This window comes from Hevea brasiliensis, chromosome 17, assembly GCF_030052815.1.
Source record: "Hevea brasiliensis isolate MT/VB/25A 57/8 chromosome 17, ASM3005281v1, whole genome shotgun sequence".
NCBI lineage: Eukaryota > Viridiplantae > Streptophyta > Magnoliopsida > Malpighiales > Euphorbiaceae > Hevea > Hevea brasiliensis.
The window spans coordinates 5,176,558-5,196,653 of NC_079509.1; the positions used below are offsets into that span (position 1 = coordinate 5,176,558).

Genomic DNA, 20,096 nt, shown 5'->3' on the forward strand with positions numbered 1-20,096 from the left:
AATGCAGTACAATCACCATATCACACCCTAGGCCACTTCTCCTCGAGTAACAATGCATCCACTTCCCATAATCAATAGCACCAAGATAAGCACAAGCTGAAAGTACACTGGCAATGGTAATTATATCTGGTCTAATAGTGATATCATCGATTAAACACTGCATTTCACGGAAATTTGTCAAGGCCACTGAACAAACCCCGTTTAATCGAGTTCCAAGTAATAACTTTTTCATTTTTTAAAACAAAGCCAATGCCTCGTCAAAACTTCCACTTGCCAATAATCATCCAATTCTAAGAAACAACATTTCTATTCAACATTTCATCAAACAATTTCATTGCGCTATTCACAAACCCACAAGAAGAACAAAAGCTTATCATTGAATTTTGAATAAAGAGATCATTATAAAACTCAAGCTTGATAGACTGTCCATGAATACCTCAGACAATATAGAACCCAAAAGCTACCCTCCTCGTGCAACCCTTACAAGAAATGGAAAAGTGAGGAAATCAAGTGAGATGCCATTACAGATGTTTACAGAGTGTCAAGGCCTGACACAAATGAGTATCATAATATTTGGCTGTTTTTGGAAGAATGGGCCCTAACCATGATATGGAGAGATTTTGGGATCTTTTTCCATTGAAAAGTATATATGTGGCGTAGCAAAGAGAGCCCAACTCAGAATGGGAGCTAAAGAAGAGAAGACGGGAAATCAAGAAATGGCGACCATTTTGAAGGAGGTTTGAGGACGTCAAGAATTGGGCATGGATTTGGCTCGTGTTGTTGCGTTCTTCTATCAAACTAGAAATTACGTCCCGGTGAGGGACCAATAACACAATAATACAAAAATAATTATTTTTTTATGATGAATTAACCATGTTAAATTAAGGAAGAAAATGCTGGAGTTAATTCAATATTAGTTTGACCTAATATTTATTTGTTTGTTAAATTTAAATTTAATTAATAATTATAATCATGCGATTGTAAGTATAATACACTAAGATATTTTTATATATTTTTTTAAAATAAATTTTTTCAGTAAACTCAATCTATCACTTCATATATATATATATATATGAAAAAACAATTAAAAATTATATTACATGTTCATTCATATTCATTCATAATTATATTACTATAAAATGATTTTATTAATTTAATCTACAATACCATGGCAGATTTAATCAAATAACTTTTCTTTAAATTCATTTAATGATATTAGTTTTATGCAACAAATACAAAACGTTTCTAATGCCAGTTGTCGACGCAACGTTTCTAATACCAGTTGTCGACGCAACGTTTCTAAGCTAACATGACCCATCAGCAGCTCACGGCCCGAAAGCATTCTGCAACCTGAAAGGGAGAGGAAAATTAAAGCGTAAATTCCCTCACCCCATGCTTTTCACTTCATCCAAACCAAAAGGAGAATCGATTTTCTATTTATTATTTTTCTTCTACTTTTATCATTAGCATACAGGTTTCCAAAGGGCTTGCCTTCAAACAGGAATCTATAGCAACTTTTTTTCAAATTTAGATGAACAAATACAAATTTATATAAATAATAACGCATCTTATAATATCATCTTAAATGTCCAGCAGAATTCAATACAAAATGGGGTGACCGCAAAATTCCCCAGAAAATCAAACATTACCAATAAATTTTGAAGGAAAAAAAGGGTCATCACAACAAGCAAAAAGGACAAATATATATTTCCTATGTCAGTCAATCGAGAATTTACATCCTTGGACATATTTTCTTCATTATCAAAGGATGCTTCATCCTCTAGCTGTAAACCAATGCAATCAATCACCAACCATCATCCATGGAGTCCAAATTAAGGTGCTTTCCACTTGTTCCCATTAAGGTCCTTTCACCATTTTCTGTCATTATTGCGACCTTTCCCACTGCCAAAGCCATTAGAGAACCTATCATTTCTTCTATCAGAAAATCCCCGGCCCCTGCCACCTCTGCCCCCCGAGAACCTACTACCACCACTCCTGTCACTGAAGCCACCCCGACCTCGACCACCACCGCCACCAAATCTTCCCCTTGATTGGTCTCTTTCTTGCAAGGGAGGCAGTACTTTTAGCACCTCTAAGCTGACATTAGCTGCATTTTCCTGACCTACAGCACCAAATGGAAAACGAAATGGAAGTAAATATAATTAACATGAATGACGCAATAGCAATCAACATCAAAAAGAAAGAACATTTTGAGGACTGTTCACTTATTTTAAAAGAAAAAAGGGAAGACAATATTTGGCCATATTTGGCCTTAAGCACATTCCTTTTTTTTAAAAAAAAAAAAAAAAGAAAAGCCAATAAACTATTACCAACAAGAAATGTGTCCAGATCTGTTGCAGGCACATCAAACACAACACCATTCCCATCAGCTGTGAGGGTCATACCCTTCACTGCTAAGTCGATCTTGTCCTCAGGCAAGAATCTCCTCAAGATGCCAAAAGCAAATCTGAGAGAAATTTCATTCAATAGACACAAGTCAACTACTTAGATAACTATCATCACAACAAACAAAGCGAGTTATTTCAGGTAGTTAAATTTGAAGAACCATGTTCTATACTTGTATAATGAAATTTAAGTCACAACGGAGTAAGTATCCTAGGCATTAGAACAAAAGCACTCTAATTTCCTAATCTACTATTCTGTAGAAACTGAAAATTAGAGACGGAAATGAAGTGTCGAGAACTCACGATAGTGTGTAGATGGGTTTTCCAGCTTCAAGGAGCAATGTAACATGGTTCTCCATGGATGTTAGAAGTGATCTATTCTTTATCTCAGTGTAACCCTGCACATACGTATCATAATATGAGCCCAAGTGTGCTTCTGACCATATCAAAGAAATAAAACAATAAAAAAAAGAAAGGAGAGTTAAAACATAAGCCAATTTTGACAGAGGGAGGGACTCACAGCAGCCTTGGCAAGGGCTTTTGCAAGTAATTCTACTGCTGACAAACCCGATGTATTCAACAGATCTTCTGCTGCAGACTTAAATGCAGGAACCACACTGCAACATTTGCCAGTTCTAAATACCTCAAGTCCAAGCCTAAAAGCACCCAAATAAACCATCAATTAGTTCTAAAAGCAAACTTACCTGTCAGAAACCTGAGTTATTTGTTCGGCAGCTTCCACACCAACTGCTTTGGCAATATCAGAAGGCTTAGGGGCACTAATGTGCTCAAATTTCACACCAGATTCTCTTTCAATCTTTGAAATATTGGACCTCCTTGGATCGTAGAGCATTACAGCTACTCCAGTATTGCCTAAAAGTAACAATAACTCTCTCAGCACATAAATGAATCCAGCATTGAGACGAGACCAGTCATAAAATTTTCCACATTACCTGCCCTTCCTGTGCGTCCAGATCGATGTATATAAGCTTCTACATCACGAGGAGGTTCACACTAAAACAAAAACACTTAAATGTAAACACATTTGAAAGAAGAAAAAATGAAAAGGTTTCCTAATGTATGCACACACGAACACAAGTGAACTGAATCACACCTGGATTATTAATTGCACATCATTTATATCCAGTCCCCGAGCTGCCACATTTGTGGCTACCAACGTCATGAACTTGCCGGACCTGAACCCAGAAAGGGTAACCTGTAGACATTATATCTGAAATTAGCAAAGAAAATAAAAGGATTAACATATTAACATCGCTCCATACTTTTCCCTTTTTTTAAGATCCATTTTCCATTGAGAGATGTACATGATTCTTCTTAAAGTTTGTGAATCTGCTTGTCACTATGTTTTTATTTCCAGTACAATCACTGGGTTAGCCTCAGCTAAAATACATGCTGGTGCTCTATATAGGTGCTGCTGTGGTACAGCTAGGCAGGCAACAAATTCATTCATTACTAATGGGGAATGAGAGAGGAAGACAACATACACACTTCTGGAATTATAGATGAGCTCTCCAATATTAAAAAATTTACCAAACATGTCCTCTAATCAAATCCAAAATAATCCAGATACATACTCTACAATTAGCCACATTCTACTTATGGAGACACATCTAGATGATGTCTCCAAAACATCAAACACAAAGCTCCATTTGGGATTGCGGTTGCGAGACTCAAAAAAAGCTATTTTGGAAAACATCATTTTAGATGATGTTGAAAAAAGTATTGCTTTTTTGGAGTTTTCACAGACTAAAACATATCAAATTTAAACTTTAAAACAATTTTTAATAGCCTCTAGTATATTTAAGGAGCAGCTTTTCATAACGGCAGCTCCAAAAGCAATGCCAAACAAACCCAAACAATACCTCACGTTGAGACTGTTGTATCTCCCCATGTAAAGCCCGTGCTCCAAGCAACAAACCAGCAAGTTCATTTGCAGATTCCCTCTTCTCAGTGAAAATAATTGTACGGCCTCCACTGGAACAAAATTGTTCAACAAGACCAAACATTATTAAAATGCAACAACACAACTAAGCCTTAATCCCAAACAAGTTGCCGTTGGCTATTAACATATCATAAAGATTATTAAAATATTACAAATAAATGACCAGACATAAGAATCAACTGACCTGCTATAACAACGAATGATATCGGGAATAAGCTGAGGTATTGCTGAAGTAAAACAGGGAAGCACAATATGCCGAACGCTGGTACTAGCCTTCATTTTCTCATTACCAACAAGATCTATGGTTTTCTTAGTTGATTTAAGAAATCTAGAAGAAATCTGGTAATGAAAAAGAAAATAATAGTCAAATATGGAAAATGACAAAGGAACTATTAATACATACTAAACTTAAATTAGAATGAGTATCAGTCAATATAATGGCTAAGAAACGAACATGTTTCACCCAATCTGGCAAGGTGGCACTGAAGAGAAGAGTCTGAACTTTGCTTACATCCTCAACTTTTCCTGCAAAATAAAAGGACCAAATAAATATCCCCATATTCAAATCCTATTAGTGCAGTAAACAACTTAGTGGTGTGTAACCAATAATATCTGGTACACAGTGGTTATTAATAAGGTTTTAGAAATTTCTCTTGGTATCAAGCAAGCATGCTCAGTCCAGAAGAATTTATGGCCAAATAAGCTATACAAACCAACAAGATTATGTAACTGGCAAAAAGAATGCCAAATGAGAACATCTGTATCTTTTTTATATTTGTATAACAAAAAAAAAAAAAAGACTATTCCAATTAAATTGCAAGATGAAGAAAATATCAGATACCATAATTTCAAAGTTAAGCTCACAACAAGCAAGAAGCAATGGAATTTAAATTAACATGGTGTAGTAATCTAAAGATTTTTCTTTTGTATGAAGTATGAACTATGAAGGACCAAAGGAATACGGCCCTGAGAATGGGTGCAATCAAAATGCCACACCACATTGCTTACAGAATCAGGAAAGACAGTAGAAAAGAGAAATACTTCACATCCAAAAGCCAAATGCAACTTGCATTTCTTAGCAAAATCCACAGAAGACAACTTAGCTCTAAAATAAAACACAAGGCAAACTATTGAGAATAGATGAAATATAACCAATCAATGAACCAGTATTATAAATTGTCTGTAAGTGTTATAGAGCATAAATAAAGCTCAAAGCACAAGGCCCACGGACAAAAAAAATCTTCTTATCATTTAATTAAAAGAAGACACAAAAGCGTGAAGTCCATTGTGAAGCTCAAAACATAAAAAGGCATGCGTTGTTGAGATTATTCACTTTTGTCCACTTCTTTGCAATATCCCACATTCAATAGTGCTGGTAAATCCAGAACCCTTTTGTAATACTATTTGCATTTTAATTAAGTTGATCAAAATTAAATAACCAGGACATCATAACATTTGCAAAATAACAGTGCAACCAAGGCCTACGAATTCCAAGATAGCATACCAGATATTCAACAACAATCAATTACATGTGATACTCGTGAAATTTTACATGGAGCGACATACCAAGAATAAGTTCAACATCTTCAACAAAACCCATCCTCAACATTTCATCAGCCTCATCAAGGACTCGGAACTTAAGCAAGCTTAAGTCAATATTGCCCCTCTCTATGTGATCCTGTACATAGTTTCCATCAAAGTTAAAAATTTTATGAGGAATGTATAAACCCATTACAGGGAGTCAAATAGTATTGTAATAAAAGACACCTTTATGCGGCCCGGAGTTCCAACAACTATATCCACCCCTCTCTTTAAGCTCATCTCCTGAGGATGGTATGAAGCTCCTCCATATAAACAGCAAGATGTCAAGCCCAATGCCTCACCATAAACTTTGAAGTCATTATACACCTTTTCAACAATGAAAAATAAAGAATTAAAAGAAGAAGACTACGAAATAAGAATGTCCAGAAACTACAAGCAACATCTAGAAGATCCATCTAAACTATATACCTGACTGGCCAATTCCCTGGTGGGTAGAAGAACCAGAACGCTTGGAGGCCTGCCGTACCCTGTCTTTCTTGATGCTTTTGCAGGCCCATTTGTAAGACACTCCAAAATAGGCAATACAAAAGCCAGAGTTTTACCCTGCAGAATTTATCATGGAAAGAATACCAATGATCAAAATAATGTTTCTTTCACTGCCAGGTCTTTAACATGGAAAATGTAGCAAACAATCACACAAGTTGCTAAGAAGGTTCTTCACAAATTCATCCCTTGAATGACACATAATAACAAACCAAAGCCACTTTAAAACGGAGAGTTATGTTCAGGGTGTTGAAAGACAAACAGATTGACTAAAACAAGAGCTAAAGACCATAGGCAAACAAATAACAAACTCGGGGGGGAAATGACGTCATGTAAATATTAACGAAACTCATAAGCAGACAATTAAAATTTAAAACCTCAATTATAACTAACGCAAAGGAAACCCAGAATGATATTGTACCTGACCAGTCCGTGCGCGACCGACCAAGTCAGATCCGTCGAGAATATCATCGAAGGTCCTGGCCTGAATTGGGAACAACGACTCGATCCCTTTGGACTTGAGCTTCTCTCTCAGGGGGGCAGATATGCGAAACCTCGAGATAGCGTTGGGATGCTCGGCCTTCGCTACCTCTCCCTCTCCCTCCTCATCCTCCTCCTCAGCGACCTTTGCCTTCTTATTCTTCTTCTTTGTTTTCTCTGATTTCAAATTTACAGGCTCGACAAGCTCCGAACTCGTCTCGCTCCTCTCTTCATCTTCAGAGTCGATGTCTACGACTTTTCGCTTCTTCTTATCTTTCTTCTTCTGCTTCTTGTCATAAAAGACTTCATCTTGGGCCTCTGAAATTTCCAAAGCAATTTTCTTCCTCATCTTCTTCTCCTTCTTCTCTTTGGAATCTGAGGAGTGATTAGCTAGAGCAATGGATGGCATTATCTTATAGAGGGAGCAAAAAACAATAGAAGTTAGAATAGAATCGTCTGTGTGTATATAAAAAACAAGGGAGAGAGAGTTGTGTGCTTTCTCCTGCTATAGAAGGATGTAGCAATGAGTTGCAGAAGCAGGAGAGCAAGGGGAGGAAAAGACGTTAGGGTTTGAGATTTTATGGTTTATCGGTGGACGCCTTTTATGCCGTTGGATGATGAAACCCTATTTAATGTAGTTTTGTGCCGTTAGATTAGAATATGGGTAGGTTCGCATCAAATTCAGATTCCCATTCCTTTTAGAATTATAATATGGACCGATTATACCATGTTAACCTTTACAAAATTTTTCTTGACAAAACAAAAATTATAAAATTTTGATTTTATTTTTTAAATTAACTTTATATTTTAAAATAATATGTGAAATTTTTTAATTTTTTTAATATAAAAAAATTATTTTAAAATAAATAAAAATTATACTAAAAATGTGAAAATAATAATTCAATTCTTTTTAGATGTGATTTATTCTAAGCCAGAATTAATATATAAAATAATAAATTAATTATTAAACAATAAGTAAAAAAATTTACTATAATTTAAAATTTTATTTTTAAAATATGAATGAACCTGAAATTCATAATACATATTTATTATTTTATAATTAATTTATCATTTTATATGTATATATGTATTTATCACATTTTCTCTATTTCAAATAATAAAAATAAAAATTTAATGTAGCTAGGTTCTTTTATATATATTTAAGTTTTATTTCCGATTATTATTATAAGGTTAATATTGATTTAAAATTACTTATAAAAAAGTAAAAAAAAATATTAATTTCAATTTTTTATAATTAAAGTATATTATATTAAAATTTAAAACTCATCAAGAATAGTTGTAAAACCCGTCAAAAATAGTTGTAAATTTAATGAAATTTTATTATTTTATAAAATTATTTTTTATTAATTTTTACTTTATTTTTATTTACATATAAAAAATTTATATGCATTATTATTTTTTACTAAATAATTTATTATATATATATATATTTCATTTAGAGTGAGTAAAATAATTTTTTTAATTATATATATATATATAATGAAAATAATAATTTTTTTTTCAATTTTAAAATATCACATTAATATTTATTTAAATAAAATTATTTCCTTTGTCTCTTCCGATAAATTTATTTTTATTTTCAAATAAATTAAAAAACATGATTAATATAATTAAAATAATAAATTTTATTTAATATTTTTTAATACATCCTCATATTACTTTATTGAAAATTAAATAATTGATGTTATTAAATTATTTTTAAAATTTATAAATTTACTTTTCAATATATGGAGACATATTAGTAAATTAATAAATAAATTATTATTTTAATAAAAAATTTACCTATAATTTGTGATATATAAAAGAGGAAAACATGTCTATCTTTGTAGTATGGAACATCATATACACATACCTCACTCCATATACAAAAAATATGAATGGGAATAAATTTATGTGGAAATAAAAATATTTTTATATAACTATAATATGTTAAATTTACCTTATAATAATAATTATTGTTATTATTATTTAAAAATATTTTTTAAATCCCATTAAAATTTTATAATTTTGATTGGATTTCTAATATTTTTCATGGAAGAAAATAAATATTTTATTTTGTAATATTTAATTTTATTTTTCTCTATATATGTAATAAAAATATTTGAACTAACTCAATTAACAAGTGTTTATATTAAAATTATTTTATTTTAAATTTAATGAATATCTTACAATATTTTTAAAAAGTTCTGTAAAAATCATATTTTTCTGATTTTATGAACACTCATCAAGAAAAGTCATACTACACCAATTAATGATCGAACTCTATTTAAGTCTGTTTTATAATTATATAAAATATATGGCCATATATTTTAAAATGTGAATTTTTTTAGTCAAAATAATTTTATATAATTTATCAACGCATTAATTAAAATATAATTATAATATTTTTCTCCTTAAATTAAAAAAAAATCATTAAAGTTTAATAATAATTTAATAAATAATAAATATCATATAACAAATTATGCATTTTAAGTAAACGTCAAACATTGAGCAACAAAAAAAAAATTAATAAATAATTAAATTATCTCTAAACATTTTTTATTAACATATCTCATAAAAAAAAACTATAAAACAACCTAAAATATTTCTTATACCTATTTCTACATCATATTTTAATAAAATAATAATCAAGTCAATGTTTAGAAATTAAAAAGACTAAATTATTCTTGATTAAAATCCTCATAGAGATCAAATATAATTTATCTCTTTATTGATGTTATTATATATATATATTTTTTTCTCTTGATAAAATAAATATTTTGCTATGATATTTCCATAACCAATTCTAAAACAATGGCACCATTCAGAAATAAATTGCTTGTGAAATAAATTGCTTGTGAGATTAATGGATTCAATCATATTTGCAGATCAATTATGTGTATTCCCTTTGAACCAAAGCCCCGTGAAGAGAAACATAATCATGACTAAAGAAGTGTGATTTTTACCCAAACAACAGCCCTATGTGGCAAGATTCCCACGATCTAATAGAAAAAAATGTCCAACAGAAAAAGAACATCAGGCTATTGAGAGTGCTGAAAAGAATAAATCCGTCCAAGAAAGTGATCCTTAGCACAAGCACATGGGAATGTTTAAATAATAAATTTTAAAATGTAACCCAAAAAAATTAAAAGAATATTTTGCACCGTAAATATGTAAATTATGTTAGTGAAATCAAAACAATTAAGCTTAGACAATAGGAGCTTTTGAATGGCTGTGATCTGGGTCGAAAGATACAAAAGCTCAAAGATGTTTTGCAGCAGCGTAACACCCATTAGGTCCTTAACTATGGCAGCAACAAAATGATGCAATTACTACTATGAAATCTTTACCATTACAACAACAATCAGCTAAAACTTCAACTATCAAGTCTATTACTACCATAAGGTCTTAATTGATCTGAATGTGTACAACCACAATTAGAATATAACAGCAACAACAACTAATAGAAAAACACACATAAACCATCCTTGAACTCTTCCAACATGTGCAGAAGACGCACTTTGGCACAGATTGAATCCGTACCAAATATCTCTGGGAATGAAAATGTTGTAGTCAAATGTAACAGGATAAGAATTATACCCATAAATCTTCACAGTCTCAGGCTTCCAGCCATCAGGTCCAGTTCTATACAGATAAACATAACATATCTGATAGGCACATGGTCCACTTATCTGAAATGAATCAGAAGAGCACCGCTCGAAAGTCTTCGTAGATGGATCATCCAGCCTTGGCGCATAAATCTGATTCACAATTTGTTTAAAAGCTTATATTTGTATAGTTTGAAAATAGGAATCGGGTCGGTCGACCAATGAGATTGGATGTGAGTGTACAAACTGTAGATAAGAAGTTTCCAAGACACAGACTCTATTATAATATTATCTATCTCATTTATCGTTAGTGATAGACGTAGACATTAACGACCCAGCCATGGACACGTCCTTACTGCATTTATGAACACAGGTCAACCTTATTTATGAACTTTAAAAACCTAATAATCGCACCATCACCATTTGTATGAAAGAATTCGATAATTATGGCTCTGCATCTGTGTTGATCTCTCTGTTACTATGAAAGATGCAATTCGATTTGTATAGTACGTTTCTCCAAAATAATTTGTTAATTTTTAACTAAAGAGTAATCAATTAATCAACACAAAAATTAAAATCAGGGAAAGTAATTAAAAGCGAACCTGGTTGCCATAAGCGTCTCCAAAAGCAAGACTGATCTGATCGCGGGTGTATTTGGGTGAGGAACAGCTTGTTGAGATTATCACTTGGTAAGAGCAGCTTCCCACAGTCTTTTTTCATCGAGTTCCCATATATAATACAAAACCAGAAGATTTAATTTAACGACCCAGCAACAGGGAAAACAAACAAAAGCCAAGACAATATCACTGACTTTGGTGATACCTGGATTAAACTAAGATTGAAAGAGTCCAGAGCATGAGGCTTGGGGCTGATTGATTCTGCTTCTGCTATAATAAATAGAAAGGCAAAATAGAGCATAAAAGAATAAGCGGCTTTAATCATTTTGCCCATGAAACCGCACAGGGATAACGAGAGAGTAGGTGTCAGAGGATGAAACTTACAATGTAAAAGGCTATTTACTGGCTGTTGGTGTGAGATATTGTTGTCGGTATAAGTACAGCCCAGCCAAACCCAGCCCAGCATTACATTGCTTAATAGTAACAGAAGCCCTTTTGCCCTTACATTATGTATGTAAAATATAATTATTTTTCAGTCCCTTATTTAATCCATATAATTGGGGTAATCACGAGATTAATACTTTTATTATAACTAATTTTTGCTAAACGTGTGTTGTATGTGCATATTTATAATTTAATTTGTTTATATATAATTTTTTTATTAATTTATTATAAATAATATAATATTATTATAATATATTTATTTTTAATTACCAATTAAATTTAATCTTTAATTATTGTATTATCAAATTTAAAATAGAATAATCGATAACCTTTTTTTTATTAATTTAATTGTTAAAAAACAATAATAAAAGATCATAGTAAAAAATTTATTACTCTTTTATAGGTATTTTGAATTCTAGATTAAATTCAAATTAAAATCAAATAAAAAAAACTAAAGATGACTTATTAAATTCAAATTGAAATAAGATTTTTTTTAACATTTGTTAGATAAGGTTTAGTATGAATATTTATTTCATAAATTAAGTCTAACATTTTTAATTTAAAATAAGATCTATATATATAAAAAAAAAATTGATGTAATATATAAGAGTTATCAATATTTTATTTAATTAAAAATTATAGATAATTTTTTTTGTCAATAATTAACTATTTTTTTAATTTATAAATAGAAAAAAGCTATGTTTCTATTTTTTTTTAATCAAATTATATTTATATAATCCTAATTTTACTAAAATTCTAATCTTAATTATATTACTCAATATTTATTTATTTTTTTTTTAAATTACTCAACATCTTATCAATTAAAATTGTAAAAAGATTTTTTTTTCTTTTTATAAAAGGAGATAATTTTTTTTGAATAAGAGATAATTTTCTTTTAATCACTCAAATTTTATTTTTATATTTTATTATACATTTTTAAATTTAAATTATAAAATATTTTAGAAAGTTACAAATACTATATATTATTAATAGAATTTTTATGATATATAAATTATAATATAATATTTCAAATTAATTAAATAAATAATCTAATTTTTTGAATAATGAATAGAATCACAAATAATTTATTTATTAATATATGATTATTTATATTTTCATATATAATAATAAATACAATTAAGCAAATACCTAAAGTTCTTACTACATAACTCAATAAAACCTTAATTTTCAATTTAATTGAGATACTTACTTATAAATGAGAAGCAGAAATACAATATTAGTTGAAATGTGCTACAAAATTTTTATAAAAGTATTTATTACTTCAAAAGCGGCTTGTATGGAATTCATATCCTTATAAGGAATTGTTCTAACCATTAATTCCTATAAAATAACCCAAAATTAATATACATTGAGACTTCTGCCATAATTAAGAATTTTTTTATTAACTCTATATATACATATATAGGATACCCATATCAATTTTATTTGACATGAAATAGAATTCCTAGATATTCGAGATAATAATTTAAATAAAATAAAATTAGTTTCAAACGATTAAATAATTATTTCATTAAATCTAATTTATATACGTATGAATATTGTGTAAAATAGAATTCAAATTCATATCAAATTATGAAAAAAATAATAAATTAATATTAAGTGAAATAGAAATTAAGTTCATATGTCAAAAATTAATGTTAATGTTTTAAATAAAATAAAATAAATTTTTATTGTCATTAAAATAAATTATTATGGATATTTTTTATAATCTTAACGTTTTCCCTTCTTCCCACTTGTATCTATGATATCTATTTGTCTATCATCTCTCCCTCTATATATATATATATATATATATATATATATATATATATATATATATATATAAAGTATAAATGAGAAGCACACTTATGAGTCATTATATAACACCCCAAAATTTTAAATTTTATTATTTTATGAGCATTTTTTGTATTTTAATTTTATCTAAATTTTAGGAATTTTTTTGAGATTTTTCGGATTTTAAAAATCGGGTTCGATTTTTCGAAAATATAAACTTTGATGATTTTTAAAAATTAATTTAAAGACCACGTGGCAAAACTAAAAACATATTTGGAGTCTACGTATTTTTCTGAGTTTTCTGGAAATTTTTCGGAATTTTTGGACCTCGTTTTCGATCCCGAGGCAGAGTAAAAATTCAAAAATTTTGTATCCTGAATCAGACCGGCCGAATTGAACCTGACCGATCGGACCGGTCGAATCGGACCGGCCTTTTCTTTTTCTTCCTTCTTCCTCCCGCGCAGGTCTGACCCCTCTCCCTTCTCTCTCTCTTTTCTCTCTCCTCCCTCCTCCCCTTGCCGCGCCGCCGCCTCCCCTGCTTTCTCACCTCGCCGGCGCCCCACCTCGGTCCTCCCACGGCCGGCCGCTGAACGCCGGAAATGGCCTCGGAAAGGGACGCAGCCACGCTGGACTTCCCGGCCAAAATCCGGCCGATCCGGCCACCAATTGGACTGGGTCTTGTGTCTAAAATCATCTACTCGGTGAGAGCTTTCCATAGACACCAAGAACACCGAAATCCATCGAGCGGTTTGTCCAATTTTTGCCCGGGAAGTTTTAGCCCATTTTGACTTTCGGGCTAGATTTCTCGCAAACCGTGAATCCCACGAGAAAACCGAGAGTACCAGAGCGCTCCACTCGTCGAGAGCTTCGCGGTGACATAAATTTCGAATTTTTCCGACACCGTTTTTCGGTGGGTCCCACGGAACTTCGCAGTGTTTTTCCGAGCATTAAATGAGCTTAGAAAATTCTGAAAAATTTATGTACTAACCCCCGTGTTGTGGGCTTCGTGTAGGTATCCTCAATTCGCGGAAATTCGACAGTTGATCGAGTTTGTGAATTTCCGGCCAGACAGACCTGTTACCGGAAAAGTCTCCGAATTGGACCAAAGTTTTGGCTACCCCCCCATTGTCAGACATCCCGAGCGCGTTCCAGAAGTCAGAATCGGCAAAGGTAAACCCGAACCTTACTTTTTCGTAATTTTCTAATGCTTAAATAGGGTTAAAAATCCATAAAATATTCATGGTAGCTCAGAAAATTATGATTCTTTTTGCAATAGCCTAGTAATATTGCTAAGGACCGCGAGGCAAAGTTTTAGAATTTTTAGAGCTTGTTTGGGCAATTTTTGCAAAAATGATCAATTATAAAGACTAAATTGAAATTTTACATATTGTGATGAATGATTGATTTGATGGGCCCAGGAGGGGCTGTGTGATGCGATTGAGTTGTGGATATATGGATTGTGAATATAGAAGTGTGTTTTGAGCCCTTTTGCAGGTTGGGTAGGTCCTAGGTATAGGGGAGACTCTGCCAGATTTTCGGCACGACTTAGGACGTATTTGGTCTTTTCTTGATTGCATTGAGTCATTTATATTAAAAATTTTAATGTAATTTTCAGGTAAGCCGGGACAGCCTTCTTCCTCAGCCCAGCCTCCACAGTGACCGTTGTCAAGTCTGTGAGTAAAATATTAATTTTAATTGTAATTTCACTATTATTATATGTTCAAGCATGCCCATGCATCACTTATATGCATATATTTATGTAGTTAAACTCTAGGCACGATTTATGTTGCATTGATAACTGTTAAAGTGCCATGGATGTTGTTGTGGTAATTTGGAGCAGTGTGCGTGCGTTGGCGTGCGTGTGATGTGGTGTGGACTATGGATAGGACGGGTAGTCACGGCTTGAGTTCTTCGCTGGGACTCGATCCTTCGGGGGTAGTCACGGCTTGAGTTCTTCGCTGGGACCCCCGATTTGGTTTATTAAGCGAAAGTCCGGCTTGAGTTCTTGCACTAGTTGGATTTAAGAGAGTGTATAGGGATCGGCTCATATATTATGATTGATACTACAGGGTGTGTGAGTGCTCCAAATTACCTTTTTGATGTTATGATGTGAAAATGTTGTTGATGTTGCATTTCACTCTACAGGGTGCATTAGTTTTAGATAGTTATAGAGATTATGGTTAAAATTGATATTTTACTCTCTGAGTCGAATGCTCACTCCTGTTCAATATTTTTCCAGGCCACAGGAGGATATTTTTGAGGTTAACCTGCTTTCTTTCCTCGCAGGTTGTTTATCAATGTTTGTGTAATTTTATTAACTCCTAGAATTTCCGCATGTGTTAGAAGTATTTATTTGATTTTGGTTTGTAATATTATTATCATGTTGGACCTGTAAACATATAATGATATGCCTGTTTGATGGATTGGATGAGGGAGTTGAGCTCCCATTTATTTTTATGCTGATGAGTATGTGGAGGCTGAGCTGAGCTCCCCAATTGATGATATATTTTGTTTACAGGTCGGGTGAGCCAAAAACTCCCCGTTGAAAGGTCCACTTTATGGCCGGACTCCGTCCGGTTGATTTCTTGATATTGGGCCCAAATGGGCCTTAGAGTTGGATTAATGAATAGTTAGGCTTACTACGGGTCTCGGAGGCTTTAGGTTGGCCCAGGTCCTAGTGCCGGTCCGGCTCATAGGTTGGGTCGTGACACATCAAAATACTTACTTTTAAAAATTATTTACAATATTACAAAATATAAATGAAAGAAATTATATAAAAAAAAAAAAGAAACATGATTATAATATGCCATAATCTTGATTTGCAAATACGTGCAGTACTAATGAAATTTCTCAAACGTATAAAAGTTATTTTTAATAAAATTTTAATAGGATTAATTTAAATTTATATATTTTATATATTATAATAAAGTAATAAAATTTAATAATTAATTAAAAATAGCCTTTATATAATATATTGTTATTTCAATTTAAATTATATATATATATATATATATATATATATATATATATATATATATATATATATATATATATATAAGCATAAAAACTTATTATTTTTTTAAGAAAACGTGAATTTAAGAACATTAGTAAAACATACGATTTAAAAAAAATGTAAATTTATGATTTTTTAATTATTTATTTTTCATAAAATTAATATTTTTTTTTAAACTTCAATACACAATTATTTCTAGGAAATATGATTTTTTTTCTCAAAATTTTATTTTGAATTAGGTAGAACTTAAATACAAATAGGTTAAGAATTTTAAATTTATAATAACTCTAAAAATAATTTAAATAATAAAAAAATTTATATAATTACCTCTAAAATTATTTAAATAATAAAAAATATATATAATTACAAATAATATAAATAATAAAGGATATTATTGACATTTCCAATGTTCTCCTTTTCACTTTTATATATTATATAGATATAGTCCTGGCTATACTATATTCATATGATCTAATTAATTGTAAATAAAAATATATAATCTTAATTAAAAAGATATTTTATGATGGCTTTCACTCTAAAATTTAAAAATGTATTTTGCTAACTTTATATCACACATATATACTTAAAATATTAATTTCTTATATAAAATTAATCAAACAATACATATGGCTTAATTTGAATGAATAATTTACAAATATGCGTGATGAACTGACAATAATTTATAAAAACAAAATAAAAGGAAATGAAACCAAACATGATGATGAATTATCTCTCATTTGAATTATGATTGGAAAAAATTTGAGTTTTTCTCAACTCAATTCAATTAAGCCTTTATCCCAATAATTTGAGATCGGCTATATGGATTATCTTTCTCCATTCTAAATGATTTTGGGTTAAATTTTTGAAAATGTGTAATACTTCTAGGTCATGTCGTACTACTCTCCTCTAAAACAGTTTAGGTCCACCACTTCTTTTCTTTCTATCCTCTAACCTAATGTGCTCTACTTGCCTAACTGGAACCTCCGTATGTCTACGCTTCATATGACCAAACCACCTCAATCTCCCTTCTCTCAACTTATCCTTAATTGGCACCACGCCTATTTTTTCTCTAATACTCTCATTATGGACTTTATCTAGTCTAGTATGGTCACTAATCCACCTTAACATTCTTATCTCTACAACTCTTATCTTAGACACATACGACTCCTTCAGTGCCCAACACTCACTACCATATAACATGGCTGATCGTATAGCTGTATGGTAAAATTTTTCTTTCAACTTATTGGAAATCTTGCGATCACATAAAACTCTAGTGGCACTTGTCCACTTCAACCATCCGGCTTTAATCCTATGACTAATATCCTCCTCACATCCCCCATCTACTTGAAGGATTGAGCCAAGATATTTAAAGTGATTACTTTGGGGTAGTACCACTTCATCCAAACTAACTCTTTCCTTATCACCAGTTTGGCCTTCACTGAACTTGCAATGCATGTATTCTGTATTCATTCTACTTAACTTAAAGCCCTTTGGCTCTAAAGTACTTCTCTAAAGCTCTAGCTTTCTATTGACTCATTCTCTCGTCTCATCTATCAGAACTATATCATCCTCAAACATCATTCACCAAGGGATACTTGTAGAGTATGTAAATTATTTAGGCGGGAAAGAGTGGTTATCTTGTTAGATAGTCAGCTGAGTTGGCAAAGAAAGCAGTTATTTGTTTAGCAAGCTTCATCTACACGCTTCTGATGTATATATATACTCAGATTTAATATCAGAAAAAACAACAAGTCAATTATCATAATTCGGCTATTTTTTGTTTTCTCTGTATTCCATCATGGTATCAGAGCATTATCTTCCTGTGTAGATAAAGAATTCATTTTCTTATAACCGTTTTTTTCTTTGATCAAGTTGATCAGAAAAAGTATTTTCATTGAGATCTCTATAATCAGTACTTGTGGATCAGAAGGAAATTGAACAATGGAGAATGATGGAGTTAGCAAAGTAAGGACATCGATGGATCAGTTTGTAGAAGGCGCACTTCATCTACAAAATTTGGATTATCCTGCCAAGGAATTATGGACAGAATTGGAGCAGCAAGTTGAGGAAAATAAAGGACCTCTCCTTTATAACATCAAACAGGCATATGTTGTTAGCCAGGATATTCCACTTGATGAGTCTCGGAAAGAAGTGGCCAAGAAATCTTATGACTGGAATAAAGATTTTTCCATTGCTGTCCAGAAAAAGGTAGCCAAATATATGAAGGTGAAGATGAATTCTAAAGAACATTGTCCCAATTTCTCTGGTTTTGTTGGGTTTGCAGGTACACTTGATTCTTATGGCTTCCTTAGTTCTGATGATAATTGGCAAGGCAAGTGGATTATAGATACAGGAGCATCATCACACATGACTTATGACTCAACCCATCTTGACATAACTAACCATCCTATTACCCATAAACATGTTTTTTTGCTAGACGGAACCAAACAATATATTCAGAAAGTAGGTAATATCAGTTTACACCCCAAACTTCATTTGTTGGATGTGTTATACATTCCTACATTTAAATACAATTTGCCATCTATGAGTAAACTTGCTGCCACATCCAACATTGTTGTAACCTTTTTCCCCAAACATTGTTTTCTATAAGATCAATGGACTATAGAAGTTATAGCTGTTGGAAGAATGACAGGAGGATTGTATAGGTTGGACAGTTCCTCATTTTATTTTCATTCATCTACAACTTGCATCCCAAAATCTTTGAATGAGTTTTCTACCACTTCAGCTAATAATTGTACTCAACCAAACATCTCATATACTGACATCAATAAAAGTGCTTATGTTACTGCTTGTTTGTGGCACAATAGATTGGGTCACCCTTCACAATCCACCATGGTTCACATTTCCCAAATTGGCATAAACATAGAAATTCATGATTGCACTATATGTCACATGTCTAAACAGCAAAGATTGCCATTTTTCCCAAGTCACACAAATTCTGAATACCCTTTTTAGTTAATTCACATTGACCTATGGGGACCCTACAATGTTCAGTATATCAAGGGTGGCAGTTATATGTTAACAGTAGTAGAAGACTATAGTAGGGCAACTTGGACATTCCTTTTAAACATAAAATCTCAAACCACAAGTGTTCTTACCTCATTTCTTAATACCATACAAAATCAATACAATACTACTATCAAATCTATTAGATCTGATAATGGAAGTGAGTTCATTAACGCCAACTGTACAAAATTATTTCATGATCGAGGCATTATTCATCAAAGGTCTTATGTGTATTCTCCACAACAAAATGGTGTTGTGGAGAGAAAGCACAAACACTTATTACAAGTTGTTAGGTCACTCATGTTTCATGCCTCTCTTCCGCAAAAGTTCTGGGGTGAGTCTCTTCTTACTGCAACATACCTCATAAATAGATTACCTACAAAAAACTTTGAATTGGAAAACTCCTTTTGACGTTCTAAATGGCAGACCACCTGACTATTCTTTTTTAAAAACTTTCGGTTGCCTTTGCTATGCCACAAACACTTTTCCCCATAAGTCAAAGTTTGAACCTAGAGCTCACAAATGCATCTTCTTGGGATATCCACCTGGTCAAAAAGCTTTTAAACTATACAACATTGATACTGATTCTGTTTGCATTTCTATAGATGTCAATTCAAATAACCTATTTTTCATTTTTCACAAAAGTCACATGCCTCATCT

The 20,096-nt window shown here is 31.7% G+C and overlaps 2 protein-coding genes across 2 annotated transcripts; both read right to left on the reverse strand.

Annotated features, from left to right (window-relative positions):
• Positions 1–1,546: 1,546 nt before the first annotated feature.
• Positions 1,547–7,506, reverse strand: LOC110670162 (DEAD-box ATP-dependent RNA helicase 7). The gene is made up of 14 exons (XM_021832119.2): positions 6,875–7,506; positions 6,379–6,513; positions 6,136–6,276; positions 5,935–6,046; positions 4,823–4,893; positions 4,553–4,707; positions 4,289–4,400; positions 3,520–3,621; positions 3,359–3,419; positions 3,110–3,278; positions 2,926–3,022; positions 2,709–2,803; positions 2,331–2,467; positions 1,547–2,122 (listed from the first exon to the last, which is right to left on the reverse strand). The coding sequence occupies exons 1-14, from the start codon at positions 7,340–7,342 to the stop codon at positions 1,869–1,871; spliced, it is 2,109 nt and encodes a 702-aa protein (XP_021687811.2). The 5' UTR covers positions 7,343–7,506; the 3' UTR covers positions 1,547–1,868.
• Positions 7,507–10,302: 2,796 nt separating this feature from the next.
• On the reverse strand, positions 10,303–11,564 carry LOC110670145 (embryo-specific protein ATS3B). The gene is made up of 3 exons (XM_021832101.2): positions 11,364–11,564; positions 11,144–11,251; positions 10,303–10,694 (listed from the first exon to the last, which is right to left on the reverse strand). Exons 1-3 carry the CDS (start codon positions 11,490–11,492, stop codon positions 10,371–10,373), a joined length of 561 nt encoding a protein of 186 aa, XP_021687793.2. The 5' UTR covers positions 11,493–11,564; the 3' UTR covers positions 10,303–10,370.
• Positions 11,565–20,096: the final 8,532 nt, after the last annotated feature.